The sequence below is a fragment of the Hylaeus anthracinus genome, unplaced genomic scaffold (genome assembly GCF_026225885.1).
Source record: "Hylaeus anthracinus isolate JK02 unplaced genomic scaffold, UHH_iyHylAnth1.0_haploid 11981, whole genome shotgun sequence".
Classification (NCBI taxonomy): Eukaryota; Metazoa; Arthropoda; class Insecta; order Hymenoptera; family Colletidae; genus Hylaeus; species Hylaeus anthracinus.
The window spans coordinates 7,791,713-7,804,634 of NW_026534329.1; the positions used below are offsets into that span (position 1 = coordinate 7,791,713).

General features: G+C 34.2%; 2 protein-coding genes and 1 long non-coding RNA gene across 3 annotated transcripts in view; 2 read left to right on the plus strand and 1 right to left on the minus strand.

Annotated features, from left to right (window-relative positions):
* Positions 1 to 7,515, plus strand: part of LOC128885584 (uncharacterized) — a 36,065-nt gene extending 28,550 nt beyond the window's left edge. Inside the window, exons 29-32 of the mRNA XM_054139682.1 lie at positions 280 to 405; positions 1,161 to 1,315; positions 1,404 to 1,539; positions 3,781 to 7,515. Coding sequence (XP_053995657.1) covers positions 280 to 405; positions 1,161 to 1,315; positions 1,404 to 1,539; positions 3,781 to 3,855 — 492 coding nt within the window. The 3' untranslated portion in view covers positions 3,856 to 7,515. The remainder of the gene's footprint in view (positions 1 to 279; positions 406 to 1,160; positions 1,316 to 1,403; positions 1,540 to 3,780) is intronic.
* Positions 7,516 to 7,522: 7 nt separating this feature from the next.
* The window catches only part of LOC128885454 (probable inactive tRNA-specific adenosine deaminase-like protein 3), an 11,866-nt gene continuing 6,466 nt past the window's right edge, over positions 7,523 to 12,922 (plus strand). Inside the window, exon 1 of the mRNA XM_054139513.1 lies at positions 7,523 to 8,609. The gene's annotated coding sequence lies outside the window, so the exon portion shown is untranslated. The remainder of the gene's footprint in view (positions 8,610 to 12,922) is intronic.
* LOC128885482 (uncharacterized) overlaps positions 12,162 to 12,922 on the minus strand; it is a 2,291-nt gene continuing 1,530 nt past the window's right edge. The window contains exon 3 of the long non-coding RNA XR_008459616.1: positions 12,162 to 12,692. This is a non-coding gene — a long non-coding RNA (uncharacterized LOC128885482). The remainder of the gene's footprint in view (positions 12,693 to 12,922) is intronic.

The window sequence follows — 12,922 nt, forward strand, 5'->3', positions numbered from 1 at the left end:
AGCGTTCGTAGTTTTCAAGTAGTACTACGTTTTCTCTCAAAATCGACTGTATTTACAAAATCGCGAATTTCTCGAAAACTAAGAGCGATGGAGCAATTTCACTTTCAAATTCGTATTTAGGACGAGGAACCTTATAAGAATCACCTAGTAGATATCGCGGAATTTGAAAAAAAGTTTAAATTTGTTAGACAGTGTTATTGAGACTGCATCCCTATGAATCGATTATCGATTGAACGCCGATGTCCGTCGAGACATACTTGAGAAATATACTCTTTGCAGAGCTGCTGTCCCATTATTCCGTCCGAGGAGTTCAAGCCGGTACCATACATAAACATTAAGGCAACAGGATCAGTCGAATTCGACTTTTACGTCTCGCACAAACTGGTACTCATCGACAATTCCGAGGTGAGCTGATCAAACTTTTCATGAAACAGGTTTTATCGTTTGATAACCCATTTATTACATAGTTTTAATTAAAGCGTTTTCAATATTAATTTAAGACTCCAGACTGTTAGATACAAAATATATATTTTGAGATCGTATCGTCATTCTTACACCAAAAAAAAAGAGGGTATGTTGGAAAATAGAAGACTGATACAAACAGAATTTAATGTTTCTTCATACGTTACTTTTCAATTATTTAATTTAAGGGGAGCACTACTAGCTGTTTTTTGTACCCAATCCTTTTTAAGGTTGTTCTGCAAAGTCTAAAGTACAAAACAGCGAAGAGTATCAATAAAAATTAAAAAACAAAAAAAAAACAAGACAACTTTAAAAAGAATGTTTGTTGTGTTTTTCATACTTTTTTTTTTTTTATTTTCTTATCCGAACACAATTTTGACAAATCGCCCTTCATTGTACTTTAGATAAGGTGATTCTGCGTCAAACAAAAAAGTCTGGACTCGATAGGTCATCTGTATCCTGAGTAATTACTATCGAAAGACCAAAAAGTACCATTTTTCAGGAAACGCAAAAAATAACAAAAAGCTTCGTATTCCTTGCTCGTTTCATAAAAACTGGAATTCAAATTATAAAAATTACGCAATGAACCCACAAGAGAACTCAACTTTTCATTCATCATCTATTATAAAAACATTTGCAATGTCCTATCTATGCAAACGGTGAAAAATACACCGATTCGTTTGTTTGTTTTATTTCAGAAGCCTGCCATGGAACAACAGGTAACGATTTTACGGTTCACGGAATGGACCGCCGGCAGAAATCAAAATCCACCGTCAACGATGACGTTGGTAACGCTGTGGCAAGCCACCGAGAGAATTTCCAGGGGAGACGGACCGACCGTTGTCCTCTGCCAGTAAGGATACGTTGAATTTTCAAAAATATCTTCGTATTAATCAGACAGTTAACGCGAAGTACGTTAAAGTGTTTCTGTTTCCAATTAGCGACGGTGTAACCGGCTGTGGACTTTACCTAGCCTTAAGTTTTCTTTTGGAGAGAATGGCCGTGGAACGTGAATGCGACGTTTGCTTGGCGATTCGCGCGGTTAGGAGATCAAGGCCCGATTTTGTTCAATCTTTGGTAAATTTTTATTTCGTTGCTGTAATTACTGCTATTATTACAATTAATGGAAAATCCCTCGGATACGAATAAAATAAATAATAGAAGAAATTGGGGTTCATTAGATCGTTTTGGGTAAAACAGATTACCGTGACTTCATTTTAAGGAAGGATAACGCAGGATATTAATGATATCTTATACAGAGTGCTTCACACAACTGGAAGAGGCTGTATCTCGTAAACTTTTGGGAATAGAAAAAAATGTTATAAGTGAAAGTTGGATGGTTTTAGATGGTGCATAACGTGCAACCAATTTTATGCACTTTTGTGCATCGGTGTATCAGAGAAATGCAACTGCACTTTTCTTAGAAACGGAAACTTATACTTTTGACGACACAGATCGATGCAGTTTCTCGTGCTCTACAAAAAAGTATTAACGTATTTATGCCCTAAACTTCTTCGTTAGGAAGTTATCGATGGTAAAAGTTACCTGAACTATTTCTGTCCCTCAGCAAGTATCTACGTTATAACAGATGTTCAAACTGTTAGGAAGTTATCGATGGTAAAAGTTATTCAAACTATTTCTGTCCCTCGGCAAGTATCTACGTTATAACAGGTGCTCGAACTATTCTCCATTGCAGTCCAAGCACTTTTCTATCTTCCTCTTGACGTTTCGCAATACATTATTTATGTCTCAAAATTAGTAAAGGGGTGCGAATACACTATATCTTTTACAGATCCCCATAAAAAGAAGTCAAGGGGTGTGACATCCGGCGATCGCGGTGGAATCTGTAATAAATAAATTGTATTCACAGCTTTTTACTGATCTTGAGGAGCTCCAACAACTTTTACCATCGATTACTTCCTAACGAACAAGTTTAGAGCATAAGTACGTTAATACTTTCTTGTAGAACACAAGAAACTACAGCAATCTGTGTCGTCAAAAGTATAAATTTCCATTTCTAAGAAAAGTGCAGTTTCATAGGAAATAAATTTTGCGAGGACCAACTTTGTCAGGTGGCATATTCAGGGCCGGTTACATAATTTGTGGAGCCCGGTGCAAAGAGGTATGCGCGGTACTTGTTCAAAAAGTAGAAATAGTTCGGCTGACTTTTACCATCGATAACTTCCTAACGAAGAAATTTAGGGCATAAGTACGTTAATACTTTTTTGTAGAACACAAGAAACTACATCGATCTGTGTCATCAAAAGTATAAATTTTCATTTTTTTAAAAAGTACAGTTGCATTTTTCTGGTGCATCGATGCACAAAAGTGCATAAAATTGGTTGCATGTTATGCACCATCCGAAACCATTTAACTTTCACTGATAACGTTTCTTTCTATTCCCAACCGTTTAGGAGGTACATCCTCTTCCAGTTGCCTGAAACACCCTGTACATAATAAGTATTTGATAAGAAATATTATCAAAATAGTTAAAAGTTTCAAACTCTTCAAATAACCCCATGCCTGAGATTAGTCCAAACATCTATAAAAAAAAAAGATAATTACGCTCTTATAAATAGTTGTATTTCTCAATATTCAACTTTTACAGCAATTGACATTATTAAATGAATTTGCCTCGATCTAATCAATATTAATTAATTGAACAATATATGCGAGTTAATAAACAACTGCAGTGCGTACCAAAAATGATCAGATTCCCTAAAAACGCTAAAAATAAAACAAGATTTAGAAAAATTACTTGAAAAGATCTAATCAACTCCAATTCAATCAACTCCAAAACAATTGTTCCAAACAACCCATCACCCTCGTTGCAAATATTTAATTGTGCAGAAAACAAACTAAATCTTGTATTTAACACTTTAAAATCAACTATATATATTCATAATTGCGATTACGTAAATTGCAGAGAAAAAGGAACAATAGTTTCCCATTAATAAACACCATAAGAACAGTTCGAAAATTGAGATTTTGTATTGCAAAAGCAATACGCCTAAATAAAAACGTTTCAAACGGTCCAATCGGTGATATACACCAACCAACATGACTAGACATGAAATATTTATAGTCACATAGTTTCGATTGACTCTAGCCTCCCAACAACGAGTAAACGCAAAGAAAAATGAAATAAATTAAGATAAAATACAGCCAGGTAACATCCAATACAAAAAGCAAAGAAAGAAAAAGGGAATAAAAAATATTTTAGTCGCTAACGCGAAGCACGCAGCACATCAAGTATAAAAATTAATGTTTCGTTCTATTATTATTTGTATTCCTCGCACGTTTCTTCTTTTATTTCAGGAACACATGGAGTACTTGTACGACGCAGTGATCACGTACTTGAAATACTTCGAAACGTACGCGAACTTCACGTGAACGATTCCCGCGTTAATCGATCATTCGATCCGTAGCGCAAATTGAATTCGATCGATCCTTTCGAGTCGCGACTGCTTTCCTAATACGAGTAACGTTCGACCCATAAATTACACCGTTACGCAATTACTTAATACCGAAATTCTCAACTCTCGATTATCCTATTTTCCTTTACTTTCCTGTCTCCCAAGGCAAGCAACTTTCATTCCCACGAACGCTATCACGATTTATCATAATCGTATGCAGCAACGACCCTGCCGCGCCAGGATTCCCCCTGAACCGGTGCCGCATAAATTGCACACACGAAGAAGCGTCTTCGTCTCGTTAAGTAATCGTAATAACAGTTAACAGGAGCATAAAAGTTTTACGTCGACTTCCAAGCATCGATCTCAGTCCTTAATGCAGCCACGGTCATTTACGAAGCGAGCGATGGTTCAAAAGGGTATTGCGAAACTTCGAAGGCGGTTCGCCTAATTTCATTCGTCTTCCTCTCTACCGGAACATCATGCCAGTCGAGACGCGCACGACGACGTCGTTAATTACGATTTTCCCGCTTAACGAACCGGAACGTTCGTTTCCCGACGACGTCCGCCATCATGATGCTAAAAAAAAATGAAATGTAGGTTTAAAAGGTTTAAAACTCTTCAGATCTCGTAAACATTGTACTGTATATGTGTTGTGAGATTATATTTTAATACGAGACTATGTATTTATTTATATAATATTTGTCACGCAGCCGTAATTTATCTCTGCCTAATTGTATCTCGTAAGAACTTCACATTTTGAACAGACATTTGTTCAATAAGTTTAGTTTGGCATTAGTGGAAACACGACGTTCTCTTCAAAGATATAAAATTGGAAAGAGTGTTTTCATAAACAACTTACAAAAAAAGTTACAATGTACCTAAAATTTGTCCAATAAGTGTAATTTGGCATTAGTGAAACACGACGTTCTCTTCAAAGATATAAAATTGGAAAGAGTGTTTTCAGAAACAACTTACAAAAATAATTACAATTTACCTACAATTTATGGAATTACTTTTTTTCTTTTAGCAGCGCTAAAATTATCATTAATTACATAAAAATCTAATTTGGAAGTAATGTCTCTTTTAAATTACAATATTGCAAGTAGAGACAACCTTTCGTAGTTGATCTTTTACTTAACTTTAGCTTTGAGAACGATTCTTCAGCACTAGCTACATTTACTGACATTATCGAAATAATTCTTATGACCATGTATTTATTTAAAAATGTACTATTTGTATTGTTAAGGTGTATTCAATATTATTACAAGGAAAATAACTTTACAAATTTAGCGTAATCTTTAAAGGATTAATTGGTTTCATCACAAGGCTCTAGATTTTCTATGTATTAGGTGTAGAAATTAATTTTGTGGATTTGCATTCAGCATACCAGAGAGTTTTCACGAAACAGAGTCGAAAAACGCAATGTAACGCGATCCTCAGCAACTGTTAGCGCGTCAGATATTTGTATCAACAAAATACGCTTGTTTTTTTTCGACACGAAATCTGAACGGTTAAGTAAAAATATTTACTCATCATCTCGATACGTAGAATTATCAGCCTTCTAAGTTCTCGATCTGATCTCATAGTGAGATTACAATATTCAATTACAATATCTAATGACCATATTAGATTACAATCAATCCGTATATAAACCTAAGTCTATACCTGATGGTCATCGCAATTTATCTATATATTTGAAATACCCCACAAATTTTACTTATTCTTGTTCTTCTAACAGATTAGAAATATACTTGGAATTTAATAGGTTTAGCAATTAATTCTGTGTTTTTACATTTACATAATTACATTTGCAACTCTAGTTTAAATAAAAATGTGTACTGGTCACTTGGTTACGTACTAGCGTTCATATTAATAAAACACATAGAATTGTTTTGAAATGCGTGACTGAGGAAAAATTAAAAGTTGTATGATTTTTCTTGATAAATAAATGGTAAGTTTAGCTTAGAAAGGCACAGAGTTAATTTCTACAATTAATACACAGCCACTGTGCGCAATTAAGAGGGGAGTCCGGTCCAGCTAATGTATTTTTCTAATGCATATAATTTCCAGACATAATTAATTTTTGTTATTGAAACTTTTTTTACACATAAAGGGACGTTCAAAGAAGAAAATTTGACAGTGTAGATTTAATTTGAATGTATACATACAGTGGGTGTAGAAAGTATTCGTACACCGAACAATTTCCAAATAAACTATGTGAAATTGTGATTGATTAACTTTTTCTTTATAAACAGTGATATTCTACATATTCTTGGAAATCTTTAGAGTAGATACACTACGAAAAGATTAGTTATTTTGTAGAAGTGAGAAATCAACAAGAAAAAAGAATAAATCGATAGAAATACAGAAGCAATAAGTGTTCGTACAAGTGTCAAATTTTTAAAACTTCATTTTAAAAAAACGAAATTTACATTAATTTATAAATAATTAATACTTCGTGGGTTTTACTTTCGATTTTATAATTACTACAACTCTTCTAGCCATTAAATTAACTGTCATAAATGTCGATGTTATTCGGGGTGGTATCTTCTTTCATTCCTTTATTAGAGCATTTTTTAAGTCTTTTTTACTGGAAATTTAATGTTTTATAATTCCCACGAAGCAATAAACTAATGTGCTTATGTTACAAATTCTACTGTAAATTGTTCGTCATAAGAACCGTGCGAATACTTCTTGCTTCTATATTTCTACCAATTTTTCGTATTTTCTTGTTAATTTCGCAAATTATATAAACTAGTAATTGTTGTTTGAACTATACTCTAGAGATTTCCGAGAATATGTAGAATACCATTAATTATAAAAGAAAGGAGTTAATAAACTACAATTTCACATAAAAGTTTTTTGGGAAATTGATCAATGTACGAATATATTCTACACCCACTGTATATACGTAGTAATAGTAGTCGCAAGGAAAGGATTCGGTCAAAACGGTGGGATACGTGAAGGCCTAGGAAAACATCTGATAGATAAAATCAGAAAATTCGTTTCTTTAGTAGGTACGTAAAATGCGTATGAACCTCAATTTGCAAAAAAAAATATTGTTAATTGCAAAAATGGCGGCAAAAAACATGAAAATGAACGATACATGTCGGCCGTTATTTCGCAATAACTTTATGCTATAATAATAATTCATTAAGAGTCGAGGTTCATTAGCATATAAACTTAATTACCTTCAATTTAAGCGTTGAATCAAGTGAGTCGGATAAAAATTCGATGAGCTATGCGTCCCACCGTTTTGACAGAATCCTTTCCTTGCGACTACTATATCTATATATGTATACTATTGAAATAAATCAAAATTAAAATACCGTTTCATACTTGGTATGATCGATTGTATCGAATTGTATATTTCAGTTTGTTTATTAAATACGTTGTTGTTTTGTTTTTCCTATATAATTGATTTGCTGCTATTTGCTTGATGTGTTGTATTAATATAATAAAGAGAAGTCATTTGAAATAAATAATATTTCTTTTATTAATATTTAGTGTACAGTTTAATTAGTAACATAATCTAATATATACATTCAAATTAAATCTACTCTGTCAAATGCTCTTCTTTGAACGTCCCTTTATATGTAAAAAAAGTTTCAATAACAAAAATTAATTATATCTGGAAATTATATGCATTATAAAAATACATTAGCTGGGCCAGACTCCTCCTTTAAGTGGGCATTCCACTGTGAACGCACAAAAAAAGCATATTTTCAATCATTTTTTTCTCAGGAACTATTGCATAAAATTGATCGAATGTGTTTCCCCCTTAAAGGTATGATTAAGGAAAGTAAATAAATAATTTTTTGTTGGTAAAAAATATTTTGTCATTTATTTACAAAATAATATGCATGTGTGCAAAAAAAAAGTTAACCGCTGGCGCAGGTGATTTTGGCTCTCCTGGAAATCTGAAACAGAAAATCGAAAAAGTTTATTAAACTATGTCATCACACCTATGGTCGGAACCTCCAAGTAGTTGATATTTTGATTTTTACTTACAATTTCACCTGATTTACGGTACAAAAAAAGTATTTTTCTCTCTTTCACAAAAAACGCTGCCATTTTATTTATCTTCGATGAAATAAATAAGTGGAGGTTCCGACCATAGGTGTGACGACATAGTTTAATAAACTTTTTCGATTTTCTGTTTCAGATTACCAGGAGAGCCAAAATCACTTGCGCCAGCGGATAACTTTTTTTTTGCACACATGCATATTACTTTGTAAATAAATGATGAAATATTTTTTATTTCCTTTCCTTAATCATACCTTTAAGGGGGAAACACATTCATTCAATTTCATGCAATAGTTTCTGAGAAAAAAATGATTGAAAATATGCTGTTTTTTATGGGTTCACAGTGAAATGTCCCCTTAAACAAAACTCGGATAAACCATCGATTTTCGTGAACGAGATCGAAAGAGTTCTTTTCCCTTCCTCCAGTCGCGAGGTTGCGCCTTGGGCCGCTAGAGGGTGCGCCGATAGCGCCGATAACTCGTAATCACGAAAGGTATACGTCGACCTGCTATAAACGTCCATCTCGGCGGATATCTTCACGTGCGTTTCCGTGGTGTTCGTGTGTTGGTGGCTCGAGTGTCAAGTATCGAAAAGGTTTTACGAGGTGTGCCTGTCAGGACGGTGTTTTCGTCTCGTATCGTCGCGAAGAGGAAGCAACCAGCGAGAGTTGGCGAAAGGAACGTGTGTGCTCTCTCACGGCAGCAGGTAAGAATTTTTCATCGTCCACAGTGGCGCGAGTGGAAAGGGCGAGCACGTGTGCCCGTGTGTCACAGTGGTGTGCCACCTTCAATTGCGACACGAGCGAGCCGTCTTCCTCGATCGAGACTGTTTGTTTTGTTTGACAAGATGCGGGACACGCGTGTCACATCTCGTTTCAAGGCCATGGAAGACATATTGGCGCGTGAACAGGAACCATTGAAAAACGGACCGCTCCCGTGGGTGGAAAATCACGATTTTCCGCTCGGTCGGGATTTATTTGTCGCTTTGCATCGGTCGTGTCGTTCGTTCGGTTCGTCGAGTGCGTTCGCTAATAGAGTTTACGTTCGTGCATGCTGCGTCACTCGTGCCCGCTTGTTGTTCCTTTTCTGTTATATAAGGAACACGCTTTGCACGAATGTGCCACCACCATCTTGGCGGTCGCAACGCGGCGCGAAATTTGATTTGATTCGTTGGTTGGCCACGCTAGCGCGCTATGTAAAATTCCACCTAATCAAATTAACACGTCGTGTATCGAAGGCGTGTGAGTTCATCTTTCGCGGAATGCCTCCTGGTGGCGAAAAATATTTAAAACTATCGATTATCAGGACTATCGGTGGTTCGTCTTCCTCGGAAACACTACCGATCTTTGACTTGGACTATCAATAGTTTGCGATAGTATTTCGGTTTTTAGTATGACTGCGGTTGTGTAATAGGTAACGCGAGCGAAATCTACAGGAATTATAATTACAAAACACAGTGTAGTATTAAGGGGGTAGTATGGTCCAACTAATGTATTTTTATAATGCATATAATTTTCAGATATAATTAATTTTTGTTATTGAAACTTTTTTTACATATAAAGGGACGTTCAAAGAAGAACATTTGACAGAGTAGATTAAATTTGAATGTATATATTAGATTATGTTACTAATTAAACTATACACTAAATATTAATAAAAGAAATATTATTTATTTCAAATGACTTCTCTTTATTATATTAATACAACACATCAAGCAAATAGCAGCAAATCAATTACATAAGAAAAAACAAAACAACAACGTATTTAATAAACAAACTGAAATATACAATTCGATGCAATCGATCATACCAAGTATGAAACGGTATTTTAGTTCTGATTTATTTCAATAGTGTACATATATAGATATAGTAGTCGCAAGGAAAGGATTCTGTCAAAACGGTGGGACGCATAGCTCATCGAATTTTTATCCGATTCACTTGATTCAACGCTTAAATTGAAGGTAATTAAGTTTATATGCTAATGAACCTCGACTCTTAATGAATTATTATTATAGCATAAAGTTACTGCAAAATAACGGCCGACATGTATCGTTCATTTTCATGTTTTTTGCCGCCATTTTTGCAATTAACAATATTTTTTTTGCAACTTGAGGTTCATACGCATTTTACGTACCTACTAAAGAAGACAATTTTCTGATTTTATCTATCAGATGTTTTCCTAGGGCTTCACGTATCCCACCGTTTTGACCGAATCCTTTCCTTGCGACTACTATTACTACGTATATACAGTGGGTGTAGAATGTATTCGTACATTGATCAATTTCCCAAAAAACTTTTATATAAAATTGTAGTTTAATAACTCCTTTCTTTTATAATTAATGGTATTCTACATATTCTCGGAAATCTCTAGAATATAGTTCAAACAACAATTACTAGTTTATATAATTTGCGAAATTAACAAGAAAATACGAAAAATTGGTAGAAATATAGAAGCAAGAAGTATTCGCACGGTTCTTATGACGAACAATTTACAGTAGAATTTGTAACATAAGCACATTAGTTTATTGCTTCGTGGGAATTATAAAGCATTAAATTTCCAGTAAAAAGGACTTAAAAAATGCTCTAATAAAGGAATGAAAGAAGATACCACCCCGAATAACATCGACATTTATGACTGTTAATGTAATGGCTAGAAGAGTTGTAGTAATTATAAAATCGAAACTAAAACCCACGAAGTATTAATTATTTTTAAATTAATGTAAATTTCGTTTTTTTTTTAAATGAAATTTTAAAAATTTAACACTTATACGAATACTTATTGCTTCTGTATTTCTATCGATTTATTGTTTTTTCTTGTTGATTTCTCATATATATATATATAATAACTAGAATACTTACGCGGGCTAACTTTACATTTCCAGATAATAAACATTGCTAAAACTCTATTAATTGCGATTTTCGCGCAAAAAGTCATTAGGATAAGTAGTAGAACTCTTCAGTGGGCAAATAAAATTCTACTTATTTTTAATTATTTGTTGCAAACGGCCAACTTCACTTTCCGATAGTTCTTCATCTCGTAACAATTGAAGGCATTATAATCTTCTAGCGCCGAGTTCTTGTTTCTCTTGCTGGAATACAAGTCTCGCTTATCTTGATTTTCTTCAACATTAATTAGTCTCATCTTATCTCTCTGATGGATTTATTTATCGGTAACATTGTAACGTTTTCATGTAAATTTCCACTCGTTACGTTTATTTCAACGGGAATGGAAGCGTTTTTTACATAATCGCGTAAAATGTTGGTAACGATGTGCAACCGTAATTTTTTAACAACTGCCATAACGTGGGTTTACGTGTTCCATAAGCGGGGAACCCAAACACGATACAATACAAAAACAAACAGTAATAGAAATATGTAGTACGAAGAAACTTAATTACAATTGCAAAACTAAAATACACTATCATCTAACGCTGATTTCATTTGAAATTCAAAATTGTGCTGTATCTACACTAAATTAAAATATCCCGGATAAAAATAGCTTTATGTAATTTCGACAGTGAGGACGAATTATTTCAGAATAAATCAACAGAATTTCCTATTGAAAATTACTTAAATACAGTCTAATATAAACACACATAAATAATAAATAATAAATATTTACAGTTTCTTCGAGAAGAAAATAATGTCTTAATATTTCATGAAAAATGGTTTTCGAAATTATTTGAAAAATTATCAGAGAGGGGAAATAGAAAATGTTATTGTGAATATGCACTTCATATTTCGAGTCGATCGGATAAGTAGTTCTGAGAAAAGTTACTTGCCAGATCGAAACAACCGGTTTTCAGAAAAACGCGTTTGTAGTTAAAGGATCGATTACTTAGCACTGAAAGGAGCTCTGCGGAAAACGTTTTAATCTTCGTTAATATTTTCTACTTCGCCTTAGTATTGTAATATTTGTAGTAGAATTTAAGTTATAATTCTTTTCTAAACCAACAAAGAACCAAAATTTATTTATCTTTCGTCTGTTGTTTGAAACTTTATCCGTAATGGGTGTAAATCGTAGTCTCCAATCGTCTCTGCACATTCTCGATCCATTTTCCAACGATAATTTTGAATAATACAAATGATGGAATACTACTTGTGCCAACAACATTTCCAAACGTACTGACCATATCAGTCATTAGTATGAAGCATTGATAACACGATCATCATCTGTTTACGTTATAAACTACTCTGTGAACAGATCAAAATAAAAATTGTACGAATATTTTTGTCAATTTCTTCTTTCTTAATCCAAGTACCCAGGCAGTCGATTCGAACGACGAGCATTTATATCATTATTTCGTAGATTTAACACGAATACCGCAGTGACAACAAAATAACCGAGATTGTTTGCGCAAGGTGCAGACACAAATCATAGACCAGCGTGTTTACATTTCGTCTTTACGAGTCAGTCGCACGCTCGTCGCATTTTTTCGCCGTGATGCATAACAAAATTATCGTCGTCCACCTAATGACCATCTTCAACAATAACCTCGTACTCGCGGCACGCTATTACGCTATGAACGTTTTATAATTTAATCTGCCCTGTCCACTCATTTATCCATTCACAGATCATCCGACCGTGGCATATTTTCCTCCCGCTGACTGGTTAATACGCTTTAAGAAGCGACTTCCCACAATGCGTTCTCTGATCACGTTTCCATTACTAACGAAACGCGTCTACCATCATTTCTTTTTCCCATTTACATATTATGCTGACACTTTCTCAAATCGTCTCAATGTATAAGAGATCTAACTTCTGAGATCTGACTTCTTTAGGGGTCATCCTAAAAAAGAAGGTAAATAATCTGTTAGCGAGGATAACTTGGGATTTACTAGATTCAATTCAGGGTGAATAGTGAGTGATGATTTATTGTTGGCGACTTTGCTTTGTTTCTTTTGTAGGTAGGAAAGGAATGCAGGAACATTGACTGTAGTTTGCTGTGTGGTTGCCTTTCCAATTGAAGAAGGTCTCCATAAATGCACTAGTTCAGTCTCGAGTTTGTGCATTTATGAG